Raw genomic sequence first — 23,015 nt, 5'->3', positions numbered from 1 at the left:
TGCATTGGAATCAGAGAGTTTTCTTCCCAGATCTTGGATGACACTTTGAAAAAAGCAAAGGCAAAACAAACCCACATACGCTGCTTATTCAGAGCATCTTCAGTTTCACACAATAGCCACATTTACTAAAATCTTTAAAATGCCTGATTAAAGGACAGCCAATCACAGCACCCCTTCAGAAGCAGTTTATCACATCTGTAAATCCAATTTAAATGTAGTTTTAATAGGAGTGTGAGACAATAAAGAACAGCATAACAGCAGTAAAAGGAGCTTCTAGTTGACAATGGGTACCATATATACTTCAAAATACCAAAATGAGGATAAAAGTTTTAAATTAAACAGTTCAGTCAATGAGTAACAGATACACTTAAGATTGCACGCGTGTGCTCTTCTATTCAGTTGCCTTCTGGAAAGAATGCAGTGACTTGAGACTGCAATTTACAGGATTTTCTGTAGGATGGAGTTGGCAACTTCCAGGGATTCATCTTTCACCAAGACAATATCGTAAGAGTCCATGTATTTTTCCAAAAGTTCATCTACCTAATTGCAGAAGGGATAAAGAGAGAGATCCACTTAGTTTTAGAATATAAATATATGTAGGTCCTTGAAATATTGCCATCTTTTTCCATCAAATTCAGAGAATAAGCCATGCAAATTATGTCACTCCTTTAAGGGAACTCCACAGGATGACAAAGAAAGAGAAAAGTGAAATTAATTGTGTTCATGTTCCAGGATAAACCTCACGTTTATTCCAGATCCTCACACGCACAGATACTGGAAAAAAGCCCTGCTTTCTCAGTTTTCCTAAAGATAGACAGAAATAGAAAACTGATTTTTTTTTCTCATGAACAGAAATGGATGTACATTGGAAGTTGCTAACAGTTCTGTTTCTAAAGTTGGGGGGGAAATCGTGGACAAAACTTGTTATTTGGAAGATTACAGTTTTGCTCAATTATCAATCCAGTATTAGAAGGTGGGACTTGGAAAGAACTAGAAGAAATCCATGAAACATGTTGAGATTTCCATACAAGTATGGGCCGAATACTTGCTTTGTTATTTAATGACTGTAATTGACTTGTTGCTAGTTGACAAGTATTTCATTCCTACAAGGATCTAAGGCCACTTACTTTATCATTGAGATAACCAATCTTAAGAATGTGCTCAACATTTGCTACTCCATCTGCCATACTCAGGTCTCCTTGGGAATCACCCAGCAGTATGATATTACTGTTGTCTTTCAGTTGTTTAAAATACTCAGTATTCTTCAAGGCACCATCATGTTTGTTGTAAACATGAATCAATTCTCCTTTAAATCCTTTTAATATCCCCTATTAAGAAAACACAAGTTATTTCTAGCGTTATACAGACAAAATATAATATAGAATGAAGTAGATTTTAATCTATAAATACACTTTGAACTCTTTAATTATGAACAAGGTAAATAACTGTTAGATAACTGAATGACTGTAATTGTTAAGACTAGAGAGGCAGTGATCTTCCCTGCCTGGAGGAGTGTTGCTGTACTGGGCTGATTACGAGGAAATGAATGATACTAAGTCACATCACCTAAACAGTGTTTGATTTATTACCCTCTGCTTGATTTTGTGTTTGAGAGAGTGTTGAATATGCAATTCTAATTTTCTATACAGCAGGGCAGATGGCTACATCTGATGGATTAAAATGCTCACCTCGTAGTATATATAAATAGCAACTAAATCCCACAAGCAATCCCATATACTTACATTTTCATCAAAATCCATGAAATTGGAAACAACTTTGACATTAGAATGGTAGACTCCAGCCTGGTGGATAACTTCCTCAAGAATATCTCCAATCCCAGCAGAAAATATGAACACAGGAATATTATGTTCACTCAGCTTATCAAAGAAGTTCTCGTATCCTTCCCTGCAACACAGGATGTAAATCAAAGCCAAATTTCAATTTAAGAAAGGCAAAAAACACCAGAGTTTTCTGAAAACATTTACATCATCTTTGGAAAAGAAAATGACAACATTCTTGTCACTCTTTTCTGAGAGGTTTTTAGTTGTCAGTACCCAGATCATAACTACATATGTTATTCCAGGAACAAGATATTATTTCCATACACTTCTCTGCAGTGACAGTGAATGGCAGAATTTTACTTTATTATCATGAAAGTTTTGGGGGAAATTTTAGCCTGTGAATGAAGACTCAACCTACACAGCCTTAGGCTTTCTGACAGCTGGAGGCTGTGTGCTTGCTGGTTTTGCAAAAGAGAAGAATTTAGTCAATATGGTAACAGTTTCAGAAGTTAAGTTTTAACATCCTGTTTCACTATTCCAAAATTCACACAGTTCTGAAGCATTTTAAAACAGATGGGAGCCAAAGCACATAGTGTGTTTCAGGATTTTGCTAGCTCTTAAACTTACCTTTAGCCACAGAAGAACAATATTTAAGACAAACAGGCAACGTGTTCCTCATGTCACTGCATTTTATCTCAGATAAAACTACTGCAGGGAATGTTTTTACAGGAATAAAGATGCACTCTTTAAATAAATAAAAAAAGGCACCAGTGCAATTTTAAGAGGATGAAAGTCCACAGAAATGAACTCTACTGGAGACAGCACTCAAAAACAAACCCCCAAAAAGTAGTTTCTCATCTCTGGTTTATATGGTGTGATCACTACAGGCCTTTACCTTCAGAATATTAAGAAGAGATATGAAGAGCTCTCTGTGTTCCAAGAATAAGATGTCACATTCTCAGGAATTTTTCCCCCATAAAAACACACAGTAAGAATATACAGAAATTGTTTCAAAAGAGAATTATTCAAATTATTATTCTCAGTCTGGAGAAGAGGACGCTTAGAGGAGACCTTATTGCTCTCTATAACTACCTGCAGGGAGGTTGTAGAGAGCTGGGGGGTCAGCCCCTTCTCTTGTGTAACTGGTCATAGAACTAGAGAGAATGGCTTCAAGCTGCACCAGGGAGATTCAGGCTGGATGTTAGGGAATAGTACTCCTCTGAAAGAGTGGTCAGGCACTGGAATGGGCTGCACAGGGAGGTGGTGGAGTCACCGACCCTGGAGGTGTTCAAGGAACAGTTGGATTTTGTGTTGAGGGACTTGGTGTAGTGAGAACTATTGCTGATGGGTGGATGGTTGGACTGGCTGATCCTGTAGGTCTTTTCCAACCTTGGTGATTCTGTGATTTTATGAAATTAAAAGAAACTTACTTGAGCATAACATCAGATTCTCTCACAACTTCTGCAAACTTATCCTTTTGTAAGCCCTGTTCGATGAGTAGTGCATGAGATTTATTGTACCTAGAACATAAAAAGTAGGTTGGGCAACTTACTCACATGTCATTAACAAAAGCATCCTGTGTTTTTATTTTTTGTTAATTCATATTAACAGCAAAACAAGAACAGTAGTGTAACACTCAGCAGATTGATTTGGTTAATGCATTAAAGCTAATTACTACCATTAATATCATTTTAAAAAGTTACTTATTTTTAAATCTAACCTATCACTAAGCCTAATTTTAATGCAATATGAACACAGGAGATTTCTCTTACCATTCTACCATATATGGGTATTTTTCTTCAATAGTGAGGGCTGGGTCAATTTCAATAGCATAATATGTTTCTTTCAGCTGCAATAACTGAAGGAAAATAAAACACAGATATTTTTTATGAAATAGTGCTTGGTATTTAGTCTTCAAAACAACTTTTTAAATTCTAGATACGTTATTTAAATGAAATGGAATTTTAAATACTCTTTGTACAATAAAAAGTCAGATTGCACATATCCCTATGCAGAACCATTGGATGCTAAACTAAGCCATATGCTACTCTCCAGAATAGAAGTATTTCTGTTCACTTCTTAGTGACTGGATGCCTTAAAGTCAGTCAGGGAGATCTCAGAGCTTCAAGCATTTGAAGATATCACGTCTGGTAGTGCTGGCACACTACAGCCAGGGATAAAACCAGTTGTCTGTGCAACAAACAAGCAGCTGGTCTGTTTTCCATTTACCTTTTTCCGGCATTCCTCTGTGATGAGCTTAGAGTTATCAATGATGTCTGGAGAGGTGAAAAAAAACAGGTGTTAAACAAGACATTACGTTTCAATCACTTCACTGTACGCTGTAAATGGCACAGAAGACAATGTTTGACAACATACTATTATTACCTCAGAGTTTTTCTTGCCATCAACCAACAAAAGGCACATTTTTCTTCATAAGCATGATACTACTAACCTCCCCTCAAAAGGTCAGTGACAAATCTCTTGAGATTGTTTCTGAAATAATTATCAGGCAATCTACGTTTTATGATCCCTACTTCATTATTATTATTTGTTCTAGAAGGCTACAGCACAAAAACGTCAAGAATTCCAAGGGCTTTACTATTTAATTCTTGCAGGTGTCAGGACTATTATGGGCTTTTCAACAACAGAAGTCAACCCTACTATCTAGTCTCTGACTTCTTGTAGTTCAGATCTTAGTTTCTAATTGTGAACGACAACTGATTTTAATTCACACAGATAGTAATTAAAATATATATGCATACAACACATAGACTCTCACTATAATACTTTACTAGAATGTGCAGCCTCAGTAACAAGTCAGTAGAAAATCTCATGTGTTTAGAAATAATATAGACAGAAAATTAAATTCTTAGGAAAACTGAAAGGAGTGAATGAACCAATCCATATTAAAAAAAAAAAAAAAGTACTCACTATGACAAGTTGGACATCTTTTTCCATTGTAGGAAAATCTACTTAATGTCATATCAAAATCTGTAATAATCTATTTAAGGAAAGAAAAAGCAAAACTGTCTTACAACACAGAGGGACAAAATAAAGAATGGATAGAAATTCTGTTGCAGTTGAGTAGCATATTTTTCACAGAAGCCTGTTTTACTATAAGATAAGCCAGAGTATGCCATATTTTTTTTCGAAGAAAATTGTTTTTCTAATTCCTTTGATTGGAATACATCCTGAAAATACTAAGCTTGCATATTTATATCATTTACTTGACTGGCTGAATTACAGTTGGATCAACAAGGCCTATTAAAAGAGGTAACAGATGTCAAGTTTTGGAGGTTACCTGAAGGCTGATTTGTTATATATATAGATCAGATGTTTTTGGCACGCAGCAACAATCATATGATTACTTTCATTCTGAACTGGTTACACCTTTTACTATTTTTACCTGAAGTTTAGCAGCTCCTCCTTTGATGAGGCCACAAATAATCTCTTCTACTCTCCCCGGGTCCTTAATGTGGACAGTCTTCTTCTGAAATTCTGGCATCTGTGAAGAGTAAGAACAAAGACAGAAATATACCTGCTGGGGAGTGAGGAATATCAGCTATCCATCAGTCTGGATGCTCTGCTGTTTCAGATTCATACTCAGGACAGGAGGGGAAGTTAAAAATGACACGAAACAGAAAACTTTCTGCAAGCATTAAGTGATGACTGTGTACAGTTTTTGGTTTCAACATCTTTTTTTTTTTTCCTTTTCCTGATATCAAATTATTCAGTAAGCTGACACTTAGAGAAAATAACTGTATTTGCAGGAAAAAGGAGATGTACAGAAACAGGACGTAAGGATCACCTTGTGGTTGAGTTATGTCTCTAGGAGGTGGCACATCTTAAGAGCTAGCTTTTTGTGCAATTATTATTAAGAATTAATTAGAACAAACTGTCAGTCAAATTGTAGCCGTGGTGTGCTTTAGGAAAAAGATGAAGTTAGTCTCTTTAACTATTGCAAACACATGCATTTGTAATGGAAAGGATCCTCCTGTGTGAGGGAAAAGGAGCTGAAAGTACTTTAAAATATTATCTACCATCCACTTTGCAAACTATTACAGCTACATCGTTCTCAGCAGATATTTGTTCAACTCATTCCTCAACAGCTCTACTCACACATCCTCTCTTTTTCCTGAGCAAGTATTCTACTGCTCACCTATCTTGACGTTCAGAAAGGTTAGCTTAATCTTTATCAAACACTGCTTCCTCTAATTTTAGCTAATTCAACTCAGAGTAAAGGATTCTTTTTCACAGGTTCTCACGTCAGTTCTTCTCCCTTCTTTGTGATCTGAGGAAACCTGATTGCTTCAATTTTCTTTTACAGGGCACATTTTTTCCACATCTCTGACAGTTCTTGATTTTGTCCTGGCCCACATATTTGAATCATAACATCCTTCAGCACACCTGCATCTTAGTATCATTTTTCTGCTCTGAAATGGCCTCAGCTGAAGGGCTACTTTGCCCTTTCAATGTAATACCTTTGCATATAAATTTGATATATTTTGTTAGAAAGGTGGTATTGACTCAAATACTGTTGGTAATTGCCAAATACTTTAATTATGCTTAGCTAGAAACAAATAGTTGCACAAAGTGTAAATTTTACATTTAGTCAACCTAAATTGTAATGCTTCTGCCACACCAATGTTACTATTCATCAAATATGACAAATAATTTGAATTTAATAGCCAATTTCTGGCTGATGTCCACAGATGAGACAGTAAAGAAAATAGAAAATGGAGATCTTTCCACAACCCTAATTGTGAGTTTTTGGCAGGTTTTTTTTTTTTTTTTTTAAGTCTTCCACCCACCCAACAAGTTTTGCATATAGCAGAGTTCTTTGCCAACGATTCTCAAGTCATGGAAGGGCATTTGCTACCTCTTTGCTTCATAAGCCTCACAAAGAAAGAAACTGCATTTCTCTTATTCAGTTTGGAAGATGTAGGGCTTTCCTGTTTTTCTTCAGATGTGAGCAATACACAGAAAAAGCCTTTGCCATAGCATAAGTGATACGTTCTAACCCAAGATAGCTGTTCTTTTCTGTGTAGCTGCAGTGCCTCGTTGCTTTCATTAACACAGCAAATTCAGAAAAGGTACCTGTGGATTAATTTACAGCTGTCAACTGCATCCCAGATTGGGATTCACGGAGAAAGCTAATCAGCACAGAGTGTCTTTGTGAAAGATATCTATTGAAGAATTCCCTCATCTTTGGAGAAAAACATCTCTAAAGCATTGACAGATATTAATTCACAATCATAAGTAGATGTAAATCAAGTGCTCTAGTTGCATAAACCAAAACATAACAACCTGCAACCCTTTAAAGGTGTGTTTCAGTACTTCTTTTGTATTTAACACAGTGCTGGTAAACTAAACCTTACCAGTTACTTGGTGGTATACAGTGATTGTTTCTCTATAATGAAAGACAAAGCAATTTGACTGCTTTATAAACCTTTCACTGTGAAACTAATCAAATTCCTTTGACTTTCAGGAAGCAAATTATATTTTAGATCTGGAATGCAAAAGTTAAACAAAGTGAAATCTAAATGTTCCTTTTTTTGTAAGAAGTAGTTCAAATATTATTTGGTTTACTTAGATACTAAGCAACAGGCTTCATAATGTACCTGATCTAAACAGACTAGTTGGTGGAGATGAAGAAATCAGAGGGAGAGACTACATGAGGAAAGCTGGATTGCTTGCAAGTGTTTTACTAGCAGAGGCCTTTTGTAAATTTTTGAAACACCACCCTTAGTAAAGAATTCAGCAGGGTATGTTAAGAGATTGCTTAAGATTTTGAGTGTGATGAAAGTTTCCTGCTCTGGTGTTGTAAACTTACAGTTCTATTCAAGGTCACTTTTTTTTTTTTTGCTTATTTCTAATACATTTTTCATTTTTACATATGAATTGAAGTCAGTTGAAGAGCCAGTATTTTAATTTAGAGGAAAAAAAAAATCTTCTGCAATGAGTATAACCCATGAAATGTCACTACCACAAGTGTGCTCACAGTCAAACCCAAGTTTTCACTACGGATATGGAATTTGATAGACTCAGTGCCCCACACAAGTACAGTCAGACCAAAGAGCTACTGTTTTGATCACTACTTCCTTGCAATTCACATTTGCAACTGAACTTTAAGAACAATTATTTTACTTGGGCTTTATCATATTAGAAATAAGTGGAACTACTTAATAAGCGATCTCCAGTTTTCTAACAAACTGTCTTCTCCTGGGTCTTCTGCCCAGTCTTGCTGTTGGCTTTTGTTCTGTATCTACCATTCCTCATAGTTGAAATAGACAAACAGATTCAAATTGCATGGAACTGGTAAGATAGATAAAAGAACAAAGTATGAAATAATGCTAGTAAGAGAGCTGTAAATAATGTGAGAAAACTTGTGTTTCTACAGACTGCTCAATAAAGCTCTAGGATTCAACTCAATGTATGCAGAAGGCCCATAATTCTGATGCACAGTTGACAGGAAAGAACGTATATACTTAAAGGGAAGTTTTTGCTTGAGAGGGTGGTGAGGTGTTGGAACAGGCTGCCTGGGCCGTCTGATCTAGTACCTGATACAGGGGCTGGCAAGCCTGCTTGTGGCAGGGGGGTTGGAAATAGATGATCTTGGAGATCCCTTCCAACCTAAGCCATCTTGTGATTCTATGTGGAGAAATAACCAGGCAAAAATACTCCAGGACACCTAGCAAAGACAAGAATGCTTGTAGGAGCAAGGAGCCTTCTATGTACAAGACTAAAACTACATAAGCACAGGAAAAGAAATTCGTATTTCATTGTGATACCTGAAAATACATCACATGGAGTCACCTTTATTCTATCATGTTACAAAGGTGTGAGAAGAGTTTTACTTTCATATCAAGCACATCAATACATTACTGAAATAGTTCATAGAGACAGATAGCTTTTGGAAGTCTATGTTAAAAGATGATAACTCCCAAGGGTAATTTGGGGCTGGCATATGCACTGGTCACAAACACATTTAAGTTTCTAGTCTCAAAGGTTTTTAAGGAGCTTTCAAAGAGAAGCAAGAAGGATAAAACTGAAAATGATTATTTTAAGGCGAAGCTTAATTTGATTTACGAAAAGGATAAAGAGATGGGATTATTTTTGATAGCAAGTACCTGGACTAAGGATGTAGGAAATTCTTTTGTAGTTAACAATGTTATATTCATACCTTGACGAATGAACAATATTGGATTCACGCAGGTGTGGAAATCCCCGTCCTACAAACCACAGAATGGTCATTTACAACAATGCCAGTTCTGAGCATAACATATCTATTTAGTACACGAGACATACACCTATGTAGCTGGGTTAAATTAAGAGGAAACGTACATACTGTGAAGATCATTTTGAATTTTGTTTGTTTTTAATGTTTCCTATATACAAATGGACAGCAAGCGTGCAAACAGAGTTGCTTTCACGTTGTATTTGGGTGCTGCTTATATACATCATCTGTATGTGAGACACTGTACATCTAAGCATATGCAGCTCAGGTTATTAAACAAGAGTTGGTGATAATCTCTAAAATGGTACCCCAGCTAAGTAATAATTTATTGTGTACACAAGGTATAATTCATATTCTGGAATATGCTGAATTTTTGAATCTCCCCTCTACCCAGTAAAATAAAAATATTTCCTGTGATTAAAAAGAAATTAAAAAAATAAGGTCAATTAGAGTAGTAACTAATAAAAATACACTTGATGTGTAGGACAGCTGTGAAACCTTAGGCTGTACTATTTGTAATTTTCAGTGGGGAAGGATGAATGACTTGTTATCTTAAACACAGAGAGATGGCTTATTTCACAGTAAAATTCAGATAAATTGACAGAAATATTACAACTAAAAATATAAAAGATTATCAGCCTGAGTCTGCTAAGCAGTGCTTCAAACAAGGACATATAAAAATACTTTGCCTGACTTTTTTTTCCAAGTACCCCTGTAAGAAAACATGACTTGTCAGATACAAATTTCTCTTATTTTACAATGACTAATCTCATATGGATGCATCACAAACAGCATTGCTACGAAAAACACCCTGCTCACAGGTAGGTAAAATATTAAAGAGAATTTCTACAATTCTCAGAAAAGGAGAGAGTGCTTCAGATGACCACAATGTCATTAAAGTGATAGGAAAATGGAAAAGAACTAGCCACAATACTGCTGACAGTCTGTGAATTTCAAGTATGACATGATTTCATTTTAACATCTGTTAGGAAACTCGTCTTAGACTAGGCTCCAAACCAATTAACTTATGATAGAGGACACATAAGAATGGGCTGGCAACAAGAGGGATCCATTAGCATTATTTCTGAACAAGAAGAATGAGAATTTAAGTGATAAAATGGGTAAGGTTTAATTGTTTGTTAATTTTCTAGCCTATGCTCATTTCTAGCCTGTGGTGACAACTTCCGGGTAAAATGCTATAAAAGATGTTTATTTTGGGAGCTGCAAATGCCCAATTCCAAGGTCTGAGACTGGCTATCACATATACTTACTTGTGGACGTGTACCAAAAAAGGCAGGGTATGGTATCAGTGATAGCTGTGAGATCTGATACCCTGGCAAGTTACAGAAAATTGGATCTTGGTGTTCTTGGGGACAGAAAGTGCACTTGGTGAAATTAGAAAGAAAAAGGGCACATCCCTTAATTGATAAACATATCTTATTTTCCATTTTCTCTTCCCCTTTGACATTATTGCAGAACGCTAATTTTATCTGCTTACTCTAGAAAACAAAGTTTACAAAAAAAAAAAAAGAAAAAAAAAGTTTAAAAACCAAGCCAGCATCGTGTAACTTCTGCTATTTGCAATATTTGAAATGCAAGAAGCTACACTGGGGCTGGAACAAAAGCTGCAATAAGGAATGTGTGTGTATCTTTTCCTCCGTCTGTGCTCATACAGAGCTTCAATGTGCTCAAACAGAAATCAGTTTACTTCAGACAACTTGAATTTTGGTCTTGGAGTGCAGCAGTTTTCTATCAGCAGCCCCAGCTGTCTGTTAGACAGGAACACCAGAAGTCATTGCGAGAGCGTGGAATCTCACTGATCTCCCCATTATGTGCAGCTAAGGCAAGAGAATGGCACTGGTGATTATGCAGCCCATTAGCATGACCTGAACTAAGGACAGCTTTTTTTAATTTCTGATGACCCAAACCAAGAACATAATGCAGCTCATGTTCATGAGATGTAAACTCAAATATGGTAAGAAAACTCCAATAAATACTAACAATTAAGTTTTGCTGTTGGTAGTTTTGCCAAGAAATAGCCTTAGGAAAACTTACAGAGTAAGTAGGCAATGGTTATATAATATAAATAGTTATTATGGAAATAGAACAGCAGAACACTGAATATTGTCACAGTTGCTTGAAAATGTCCTGCAAAACTAGAGATCCCCTGATTATGTGAAATAACTGTAAGTGGCTTTACTGCCTAAGCTATTTTAAGAAGCAGAGTATGATGCACACTAAATCTATTTTTTTCCTGTTTTATTTTGCTTAATTATTTACATCTTTTTCCACTTAACGTGGTAGCATCTGATATTCGGTTTGGTTAGGAAAAATTAAAAAAACAAGACACAAAACATAAAAATCTGAAAAGAGTGTTTACAGAAAACATGACAACAGTGTTTTCTCTTGTGCTTTTAAAGGAGAGTACCTGTGCGTTGAGCTTAGGGCACTCCTGATTCTTCTGTCCTTGATTTTGTCCTACTGCAACTGCATAGGTGGCAAGCAGAGTCCAGAGACGCAGGGCTTGCATACAGGCTGCCAACAAAAATCAACCAAATCCTTTTAAGAATTGGTCTGCTATATTACATGATGTTTGCTATTCCTGCTGTATAGAAATAAAAGCAGACATGCAAGGCACACAGCTAGGCCACTCTGAAAATACCCACGCTTAAGGCTACTCTGATACACATTTAAAAATAGAAGAATGTGCAAATTGAGTTATCCTATTCAATAAGAAAAAAAACCTGGTAAATATATTTATTCCTTCAAGGCTCTTGTCACTTCTAAGCTAACAAATATATATCTTAGAAATACAATTTGTCCCAGTAAACAACCACACACAACGCCTCATCTAACTGGCTTAAAAATGCAGGCAGAAGATAGTCAGTCCTGTTGACAAGCTGTGCACACTTACCGGAGGGTTTTGCAGGAGCAGCTGCAGAAGCAAAAGAAAATTCCTCTTGCTTGAGAAGCACTAATATAGCAGCGCAAGGTGCAGTTGAGGGCGTTTCCAAATACAGCCTGACTAATCCCCGTGCAAAACCCCAGGGTCCTGTGACGCACGTCAGCACTGCACAGCAGTTTGTTATGCTCAGCAGTGCAGCCCGACGGCGTACAGATGATCAGCTGGTGCACCAACAACAAAACCTTTGACCTTCACTGAATGAACGGCTTTCGTGGATGCAGCGGGCAAATCTGGACTGCTCTGACAGAGGAAGGCGCTTGTTTCTCAGAGAAAAAGTTTATTACTTTTTAACCATTCTACAGAATTGTTCAGAGCATCTTAGGGTTTCCTGTTGCAGTGCCACAAATTCCTTTCAGCTTCTTGATACGGTGTCAAGAAAATTAGCAAGACAGCGTGCATTTATTTGCCTAGAAACAGCGAATTGATCACTTAAGTGATCTCCCTGCTTTGACTTTAAGTAAGCATGCAATACTGAAACAGGAAATGAAGGAGGTTTGTTTGTCAGGGCTTCTCAGTGAGTGACACGCTGACTCGACATACTTGCAGAAGGTTGTCATTGGGCATACTGCCAGATCAAAGACTGTAACTAGGTGATAAGGAGGATGTATTTTATTTTTAGGAGGACGAAGGAGGTATTTTCTAACCGTGCTCCCACTTGTAAAGGCTTGAATGTGTCACATGAAGGCAACTCCACTGTTGTAGCAACAGTACAAGCTTTCCCCGTGCTGTATTTTAATTCATGTTCAACCTTAGGATTGTGATAACAATTTCAGGCTGTCAGGACAAGCCACAAACACAGCAAACAAAACACATTACCAGAATTCTAGAAATACCTTCAGCTATGAAAATTTCCTTTTAAGGAATATGTGCTGTTTTTCTATGTTAAACAAATAAAAAAAAAATAGATCAGTGGCCATTTTCTGAATGGTACAGTGGATGCATACAAGCTTTGTGCCCACATTCCAACTGTAGATCAGTATGCAGTCTGTCAGGTTTCCCAGACTGTGACCTACAGAAAGTACCTCCATTTTTTCAGCTGTACACTGTAGCTTGATCCAGCAAACCAGTGAAGACTTCAGGTGATACCGAACACATGACTTTAATCAAAACTTATCCTCTTTGAATTGGACGAGTTCCTTCCAAATATACACGTCAAGGACAAGAGAAGAGCTGGAAAGATCTGTTCAAAATGTAAAGTAACCCACGCAAAGACCACATGCAATAAGCCAAACTTAGTTGGCACTGGTATCTGCCAGGTATCATAGCTCTCATTCCATCTATTCATTTTGTCTTATGTACACCGTTGTTATACTAAGTACACAGATAAGATTCCCTTTTATAGTATTTGTATATACGGTTCCTATGCTATTAGCTGAAAGTATCTCCATAATGTCTGGGAAAGTTACGTATAGTGATGCAGTACTGAAATTTGCACAGTAAAAAGGTGTAGTTTGTTACAGTGTAGGATTTCTAGTTTTAGATATAATTCGGAAAGTAGCCATCTTTGAGCTCTTACATATCTCAAAGTTGACAACTTTGTACTGACATAAGTCCTGTAAACTTCATAGTTCAGACTGGGATGTGGTGCGTGCTGAGGCTGGCCTGCTGATATTTGGGTACCTAGTAAGAAAATTAATTCTAATGCTATCAAGAATTTAAAGAAAGTTAGCTTGCCATTTGTGAAAGTGAAAAACAAACAACACACACACATCATATGTATTCCTTTGTCTTTTTTTTTTTTTTTTTTTTAATTCACATGAGATTTAATACTGAAGGAAAGAGTTGCAGAAATTAAGTCTAACTTTTACAGACTAATTTTGAGTATACCAGAGGTATTAGCATTTAAGATGTACAAATACAGTGTTAGCAAAAGTTAGAAAATGATGCAAGATTTCTGTAAGCATTAATACAGCCAACACCTAATTCTGAGAAAAACATCTAGACTATCTCTAATAACAGTATGCTTTCACTTTAATGAAAATACAGTACATGAAACAACTTAGAGCAGCTCTAAGAAATCTTTGCATCGTGTGCTTTACACAACTGAGAACAAGTGGCTACAGCTGACTTTGTTCTGCTAACAGATAAAGTAGAATTACTGTTTCTTTTTCAACAAGAGGGAACAACATCCAGCGTGGTATTTCTACTCTCACAATACCGAGGGTCATTTAATTATGTTTTGAGTGCCAGAAATGAAAGAAGTACTGCTATTTCAACAGACAGCTTCTATTTTAACTTTCTTTCTTAGGCTGAAGGCCAAAGGGCCACGTAACTCAATTGCAGAATACTGTAAGCAGTAAAAGACTAAGAACAAAAAGAGCAAAGCCTTAAACATCAGGTGATTTGTTGGCAATATAAGACTATGAAAAGGTTCTACTTTCATCTGGTGGTGTGTTAAGTGAACTTGGTTTGTAGAGAATCAGGATGCTTTCGAAGTACTGAAAGTTTCTAGTCTAAAGCTAAGAAAAACTAGTTCTGCCAGTTTTACCTCTGCCCTACGTTCAACCTATTTTCTTGGGAAAAGAAATGAACACAGCACAGATAAGGTATGTAAGCAAATCAGCTGACCTTTAAGTAAAAAGCTGAATACTTCAACTACACTCAAAGCAGTTTGGGGAGATCAAGAAAGAACTCATGTTAAAGTCTTTGCTGTTCTTTAGAATTGACTACAGAAAACAGAGCTCACTGAATGCTTCCACAGGACAAAGTTGAGCTTTTCATGAGCTTACTACCTTTCAGTCTTTGTTAGTGAGCCTACTACAACTGAACAGCTTTGAATATACCTACATATATTTAGCATATTTCCCAATTTTAATAAAACCCTCACAGAATCACTTTTTATACATTAAGGAATTTTCTTCTAATTTTTCTAATAAGTCTCGCCAATACGTATTTTGCAAATTAGGAAACAGGGAAAATAAACTGAACCTCGGCACTCAAACATTCAAACCGAGCAGAAAAAATACCCAAAAAAGAGAAAAAAAATGCAATTCAAACATGATTTTTCTTCATGCCCTGGTAAATTGAGTTGATGTGCATCATACTGCTACCAGCAATTGCTTTTTGTATTTGTAAATAACAATCATACTGAAAATAAGTGTTCAGCTTAATGAAATTGGGCTAAATAAAGCTTTGGAAGGATGCCTTGTGGGAATCATAGATAAACTGATTTTTCTGGTAGAGGTTTTATTGTAAAAAATGCTAGCCATACTTATAGTTGGTCTGATGCAATACAAAGCACTGTATGTAGATGAAAGTGTGTGTATGTATTACAGAGTTGTCTTGCAAGGAATGTAGATATGTAAGAGATTATTTAAACAGAAAGAGCATGAATAGCACTTGCTAGAAAAAAGTGCTCAGAAAGGGATTTTATTCTGGACTGGTAAGGACAAAACAAGAGCCTTCAGAACAAAAAAATCTCATTGTGAGACTTTTAAGATTCAGCAGTACCGCTGGGGATGAGCGTATGGTTTGGCTTCCCAACCATCGTGTTTCAGTAACTGTAAAATAATGCACACACAGAACAGATGTGAAGAGGTCAATAAAGTATCCAAGGACATATTCAGCAACCTTATTCAAAACAGATTTTCTAGAACTCATCCCAAACCAATGCTTTTTTATGACACACGAGGTCATCTACAGACCTACAGACATAAAATTCCTTCAGAAAATTAACACTTTTGAATTTGAGCTTTTCCTTAGGATTGCTACGGTAACAGGATGGATGTTGAAGTCTCACTACTTGAAAGATCCAATTCCCTCTCTTGTTACACAGAACGTAACACTTACTGAAGAATGCTTACACAGTTGGTAGAACGAATCCCTCTACAAAATATCTAGTCAACCAGTATCCAATCCTAAGTACTGACAGCATGTAGACAGAGCCATATATTTATAAATTCTTAATTAGCTATCAGAAGTGCAGAAGCTCAGCTCGCATAATTATAAACTTCAACGAGCTGTACTTTTACTGTCCAAATTCTATATTTGCATGTATACTTTTTATGAAATACCCTGTATTATTTCTATGTGTACGTACACTGAAAGAACTTAAAAACAAGTGCTTGCCTTCCTAGTAGCTTCCCATGTAATGTTGTATAGAATGGAGCTTGCATTAAACCCAAGGCTGGACTGAAACAGCTGCTGTTGATTCTCCTCTTATCTGCTTGCAAGGAGAAGACGAAAAAAAGCTTAGATTCACTAAGCCTAAGAATTCTGTATCTAGATCAAATAAACTCTGACCCTTGAATGGCAGAGTTGCAGGACCCAGACTGAAAGCCAAGTCAGCAGGACAAAGTTTAACCCACAATTCATTACCAGACACTAAAATTCTCACGAAAGAATGCAGTGTTAATATAATACCGCAGTTAAAGTTGCATGCTGAGACTAAATAATTTACTTTTTAACTGCTATGATCTCTTACAGTACAGATCTTCGCTTAAACATCTCAAAAAAAAAAATAAAAATCACTTAATTCTAAAGATGAAATGCAGCTACCACACACTCATGTTAAAGGCAATAGACAGTATGATGACTTGAAGTGTAATGCACTGCTTTGTGTCTGTGTCTCAGCGCTTCATGGGTGTTTCTGGCTACTGATCCATTCAAAACTACAACAGGACAGACATCTTTTATTTCTTTACCTCTGGATTTGCCCCGTGGGAGGGATACAGGACCTGTTCAAAACACTTTGTATTACTTAATTGCCACTGCTGTGCTACTGCTATACAACATACTATACTACTACTGCTAATGCAGATATAACTACTGTTTTGTACTAAACTCTACCCTTCAGTTTCATATATAACTTTTCCATGGCAACACAGACAAAAACGAGGCTTTCCCATTACTGATCTACGTTGCAAAGGCAGATGCACCCCCCAGGAAACAACCTGCTCATCTCTGCTGTTTCCACCAAAGAGTGAGAGCTTTGAAGGAACAAGGTTAATGGCACACTTCAATGGTACTCATTCTATCTGAGCATCATAGTGGAGAACCACAAACTCTTACGTAGAAACAAAAGCTCCAATGAATTTGGATTATTTTACTGATCCAATTTACAGAGCAGGCAATGAGTTCCTGGTATGAGAGTATGAAGGAAGCTATAGCTAATAAGTGAGGAAAAATTAGAAATAATTAGACTGGGAACCCTTCTTGGCAGCAAAATGTCATGGTTTCAGCTGGAGCAGAATTGATTTGTTTTCTTCATAGTGTCTGGTAGGACGCTATGTTTTGACATTAGGAGAAAAACAGTGTTGATAACACACCCATGTTTTATTTGCTGCACAGTGCTGCATGGAGCCAAGGACACTTCAGTTTCTCTCCTGGTACCGACCTGCCAGTGAGGGGTATGGGGGGCACAAGAGGCTAGGAGAGAGGGGGACAGAACCAGGACACCTGACCTGAACTGGCCAAAGGGATATTCCATACTAATATTCCATGCCATATGACATAATGTGAGGAAAGTACAGAACTGAGGGCAGTTGGCTGTGGGGTGGGGATTGGGACACTGCTGCTGCTTGGGGACAGGCCAGGCACTGGTCACAGTGTGGTAAACAGTTGGGCTGTACATTACTTTCTTTTTCCCCTGCTTCTCTCCCAGTCCTACTGTGTAGAGGGGGAGTGTTTAGCTGCCTGCTGTCTGAAATCACAACACAGAAACATCATAAGTCTGAAATTCTGTATTTAGACACTTTGTCAATACTCAGTGTCCAAGTCTGGGCTTTGCCCTACACCATTTAAAAAACAAAAAACAAATAAACAAAAACCCAGAATAATTCCAACCTAAGTATATTCTTTTTAAAGACTGGAATATATGAAAGCAGAAGCCACATTTCCTTCTACTACTATGTATAATTTATGTAGTTTACATAAATGTTACTCGAAAGTTCCCTTGTATTTATTGTTTGAGTTTAGAAACTTGATGCAATTCTGACTTTGCTGGCATTACTGAATGTTTGGGAACTGCTGAATCATAGCCTGAAACTCTGATTGACCACCTGAAGCAAGCACTGAGTCAGCCAAGGGATCACAGGTGAAGGCAATTCACCTGTGCTACCAGAAGGGGAAGAGCCTGGCTGCACCTCTCCTAGATCCCATTTAAGTGCTGACTGCCATGCAGGAAGGATCACTCCTCATGGAGAATATTGTAAGCCTACAACACTGGTAAGTATTTTTCAGTTATTATCTTTCCATTGTGATAATCCTACTTAGTCTAAAACTCTGTATGCCAATTGATTTTACACCTCTGCATGCTTATTGATTGTACACTAAACAAAAAGAATATAGTTATTTCAGGATTTAAACACAGGCGGTGTCACTTTTGAACTGTGAGCTGCAGCTTTAAGTTTACGTTCACTTCAAGAAAAATACTTTTTTAACACTCAAATAAAAAAAAGTCTCAATGCCTGGCATGATCAAATTAGGAAAACCTATGGACTTTCAAGGAAGGATATGATTGTTTAAGCAGTCAGAAAAGTTGTCAGTGATAGAGAGGAGCAGTACAGCAGCCTCAGATGCCAAATTGAATGGTGGTGCTAGTCAAAGTGCTGCATGATTGCCTAGGGATTAAGAAGCTGCCTGCAGCAATTGTGTTAAGTTCTTTGATGTTTGAAAGCAGCAGATCATTGCTGATTACTTCTCCAAACGAGAAAGCAACTGCAACTTCTACACACGACTGTCATATGGAGACCTATCTCAGGATCTTACTGCAGACCAACTGCTGCACAGCAATTTGACCAGAAGGAGCCCAGAGGAAAAGGCTGTCTTGATAGGAGTCCTAAGTTTTGTTCTTCATACTTACAACTACAGTATGCTTAGCAAATTATTTTGCCCAGACTTGTCTGGCTTTATATCTCTCTGCATGCTACTTAGAAAAGGAGGGTGGGGAAAGTGGTTGTGAGCTATTTCTGCTTCTTGGCTGCTGTCAGCATGTGATGGGAGCAGCCAAGTTTCGGTGCTGAACATTTAACAGGCAGCAGACATAGCTGCTGCACCAGGCCCTGTGTGTGCAGGGGCAGTTCAGCTGTACATATCTGATCTAGAGACAGCAATGGCCAGGAAATGCCAGTTGTTGCTCTACAGGGCATCTTAAATGACAAGTTGTTTGCAATGAGTGTTAATCCACCTTCAGAGAGCTGCTCTGCAACTGACGGGAAGTGCACACTGCAGCCACCTGCTGTTTGGCGCTGCCTGCTGCAGCTGCACTTCCTACAAGGGACTGCTTGAGAACTAAGTACCTTCTGACAACTGCACCAGCTTACAGCAATAAGGTCTGTCAGGCTGCTCCTCTCTCACGCTGTTTTTCCTTGAAGTCACTTCAAGGCTTACTCTCCACAGCCTTTAGTACAGTGGGAAACAGTATGCTTGTATGCATGTGTGGAGAGAGGAAAAGGGACTGACACGTTGAAGACAACATGAAGTAGAACTTGACAAGACAGGAAAAAAAAAAAAAGATAATTTGCCTATGAATTATATTCATTTAAGTGCCAGTAACTGGCAAGAGGCAGACATTCACATTTCTTGAAGCAAGGTACCTCAAAAGATAACATACTTTGAAACATTTTCCAGACCTGTTGTGACAACTTAAGACAAACTGTGTCACTTTTACCTCTACAGCTACAATTAAAATCGCTATTGAATTTCCAGCAACACCCAGGAAGTCTCACACGATACATGAGAGTGTCCATCTTCCTTCCACTCTGCTTTTTGATCCCCATCTGCTGAGGCTCATACTCATCTTCGCCTTTGTAGAGGAAAAAATACTTGTCTGACAGAATTTCACATACAAGCAATTTAGATTCCTGAAGAATAGTGTCATCAATATACTACGTATTATATGCTCCTTCATTTCCTTCTCTGCTTGGAGGCCGCTGACTCACAGCAGTGTGAAGATCTGTATCCTTCACTTGCCAGTCTAGGTGACCAAAGTAATGACATGTAAAGGAAAATAATACTAAAGCCTTTGCACACAACCTTATGACAGTCATGCACATAGAATACTTCTTAAGCAGAGAGATAAGTAACAGCTACTTCATTTCTTACTGTTTTTACTTATTTCTCTCCAGGTAAGCTTGAACCCTGCAAGACTCGTGCATTTCTCTTCCCCTTTCACAAGGCACTAAAAAGGAAACAGGTGCCAGAAGCATCCAATAGCAGGTGGTTGAAAAGTTTTCTCTAAAGGAAACTGCTTTTTAAAGGGATTTTAAATTTGTAATCATTGAAGTTGGATACAGTCTGTTTCATGGAACTTCACATGTCTGCCTCAACGTTTACTGATAACACCTCTCTTACTTTGAAAATGGAGTTAAAGTACATTAAGCATTGACTAGGATAAAATCTCTTAGATGGTCAATGGAAACAATATTTTCATACTTAAATTCCAAGCTTAAACCTTTGCTTTGAACCAAGAAGCAGTATTTTTTTTTTTTTGAGTATTTATTAAGCTTAAATTTGGATACCAGCTTAATTGTTTGGCTAAAGAATTCATCTATTGGAAAGTGAGACAGATCTGTGAATTTCATTACTCTTTTCATTCAACAAGGCAACATGGTTACACTTGTATTTTGCACAACACTTGAGAATTTACTTTCCATTAAGGATTCTTGGCAATGTCATCCCTGATAACAGCCTGCTTTACGGCTATTCTATTTGATTCACAAAGGCCATTCTCCTTTTAGCATTTAAACATTGCTGTAGCCCAGCTTTTACTGGGCTACAGATGGTTCTTATATTCACCTGATTGTAACTAAGAAAAAAGCAAAAATTTGCTGTAATTAATAATTATTAAAAACTACTACAGTGGTGAAAAAATAAAGTCACGTAACTAAAGTATGAACAGGCTGGGATTCCTACTGATTTTGGTAGAAGTTGCAAGCCTGTGTTCTTCTGAGTCTACAAAGTGTAACCATCATCAAAGAAAACTAACAACAACAAAAATCTACAAAACTAGAAGAGCAACCCAGAAATTTTCAATTTCATACTCGAATGCCAAACACTGGCCTGGCACAATAACTCACGTTCTATAAAAATGTATTTTAACAAAGCACTATTAGTCTTCCCTACCATGCTAACTCATGTTACTGACTGGAAAACTGCACCTTCTCAAAGGTCTCTCCCTGATTAAGTAATAGAGACACAGCATCTTGTAAATAGAAAATGTTGAATGAAATCTGTACTAGTGGATGAAACCATTTCAGAAACTTCTCTAGAATGCAAAATATTCATGTAAAATTAGCACTTACATGCATTTTCTCCCTTATTTGAGAGACTAAAATCCTTGGCATGACGTTTACATAATTTCCTTATGGTGAAATATGAGAAACATCCCAGCCTGGTTACATATGTTCATGGGAAATACTCCTTGAAGAAGAAAGAAGGCTTGCAGCTGATGAACTAAAGACGTTAACTGAGGGAACTGCCACTTCAACTGCCAGTTGAAGTGACAGCTCGACAAGCAGCGTGCATTGGTGTATTGTATATAATCAGTAAAATATTTTCGTACAAGAAAGCTGCCATGCTTCGAGCAAGCTCTGCCTTTCCCTTGTAACTTAAAGTTCTGAACAGCTGTGATCCTAGAGGCAGAATTTTCAGATGTATCTACTTAGGATCACAGATCCGTATAACTGAAAATGTTATCTGACGTGCTTACCTGAGAGATTTGTTTACCAGAAATCCATTTATCATTGACACAACCACGTTTGTTTGGTTGTTTTTTTTAGTAACACAGGCAAAATCTTTACAACAAATTTAAAAAGCTAATCTTGCCGGCCAAAACATAATCTAAACATTGCACAGAGTTAATATACAAACACACCTTTAAAAACCATTAGGCATTTTTGGAACAACAGTGCACGTGTGGTATTGAGGATGGGAGCTGGTGAAAACTATTTGCTCGATGTGGATTTACAGATTTACAGACACAGAAGGTCTGTATCATAGAATCATAGAATGGAATCGTAGGATGGCCTGGGTTGAAAAGAACCACGATGATCATCTAGTTTCAACCCTCCTGCTATGTGCAGGGTCACCAACCACCAGACCAGGCTGCCCAGAGCCTGTATGACCAGGCTTCCACGTTCTGTTGATCTATTGTCCGTGCCAGTATTATCAGTACTAGAATTTAGAAAGAATTATTTGTAGTTATCCAGTGTAATGGACAGCTACATAAGAAGTGAATAATTTCAAATATAATAAAAAGTGAATGTTTTCAAATGAAGGTCACCGAGCAATGTGACGGATGACTGCAAACACCACTGAAGCGCTTTATCCAGCAGCCAGCACGAGGGCTGTGGTTAAGAATGCTCACCGGAATTCTTCTCCGAGCCCACATTTATCAAACACGGCACTGTATGGCTTCTGTCGTGCACCACAGCCAAGCGAGACGCCTCGCTCTGCATACGCAGCCCTGCTCTCAGCAAACTCTTCGTGTTTCCGTGTGTAAATCAATCGAAACACTTGAGCTCCTGGCGAGGTCCTGCAGGGACTCGAAGGACAGCCACCGCGCGCTGATTTCCGTTCGGTCCTCCAGCACGGTGACACCGACAGATAAACGCGAGGTGCGAAGGCTATCGGGGCGTTATGTCCCCTTACACCCAGCTTTACACCAGCGGTCATCTCAATAACTCTCGACACAACAAATCTACCAAAGCCGACACCGAGACGGCTCAATCTTTGTGCGGTACCCGAACGGGCGCTGCTTGCCAGTGTCACAGAGGCACGACACGCCCGCTGCTGCCCTTCAGGAGCCACAACCCCGAGCCCGGCCTCTCACACGTACCATCTCGATGATCTTCGTCTTCCTGCCCGTCTTCTTCTTCATGGTGAAGATGTACTGTGCCAGCACCACGCCGCCCACCAGGGCGCACACGCTGGCGCTGGCCACCGCCCCCACCTTGGCCACGGCCGCCCGGTCCATGGCAGCACGCCGCCCCCAGCCCGCCCGGCGGGCGCGCAGCACGGCACCGAACCCACGCGGGGCGCTGAGGGCGGGCGGGACCACGAGCGCGAATGGGGGAGCGCGAATGGAGGAGCG

The 23,015-nt window shown here is 38.2% G+C and overlaps 1 protein-coding gene across 4 annotated transcripts; it reads right to left on the bottom strand.

The window, feature by feature from the left end:
- Positions 1-202: 202 nt before the first annotated feature.
- Positions 203-22,941, bottom strand: NT5C3A (5'-nucleotidase, cytosolic IIIA). 4 transcript variants are annotated; one of them, XM_052692668.1, is made up of 10 exons: positions 22,761-22,871; positions 11,447-11,553; positions 5,188-5,286; positions 4,713-4,782; positions 4,011-4,057; positions 3,554-3,639; positions 3,212-3,301; positions 1,743-1,905; positions 1,128-1,328; positions 203-540 (listed from the first exon to the last, which is right to left on the bottom strand). In XM_052692668.1, exons 2-10 carry the CDS (start codon positions 11,546-11,548, stop codon positions 439-441), a joined length of 960 nt encoding a protein of 319 aa, XP_052548628.1. In that variant the 5' UTR covers positions 11,549-11,553; positions 22,761-22,871; the 3' UTR covers positions 203-438. The 4 variants fall into 4 exon arrangements, with proteins under 4 accessions (XP_052548628.1, XP_052548627.1, XP_052548629.1 ...); XM_052692667.1 differs by lacking the exon at positions 22,761-22,871 and adding an exon at positions 11,933-12,387; XM_052692669.1 differs by lacking the exon at positions 22,761-22,871 and adding an exon at positions 8,965-9,013 and having other exon boundaries at positions 11,447-11,557.
- Positions 22,942-23,015: the final 74 nt, after the last annotated feature.

Source organism: Tympanuchus pallidicinctus, unplaced genomic scaffold (genome assembly GCF_026119805.1).
Source record: "Tympanuchus pallidicinctus isolate F22 unplaced genomic scaffold, pur_lepc_1.0 scaffold3, whole genome shotgun sequence".
Taxonomy (NCBI): Eukaryota; Metazoa; Chordata; class Aves; order Galliformes; family Phasianidae; genus Tympanuchus; species Tympanuchus pallidicinctus.
This window is presented reverse-complemented; position numbering and strand designations above follow the sequence as displayed.

Excerpts from the sequence above, each read along its gene's own strand:
- NT5C3A (XM_052692666.1), bottom strand. The coding sequence starts at position 22,898 with ATGGACCGGGCGGCCGTGGCCAAGGTGGGGGCGGTGGCCAGCGCCAGC. Across the intron at positions 5,287-22,760 it reads AGACGAAGATCATCGAGATG|ATGCCAGAATTTCAGAAGAA; the intron begins GTACGTGTGAGA and ends TACTCTTCACAG. Across the intron at positions 3,640-4,010 it reads CAGAGGAATGCCGGAAAAAG|TTATTGCAGCTGAAAGAAAC; the intron begins GTAAATGGAAAA and ends ATTTTCCTTCAG.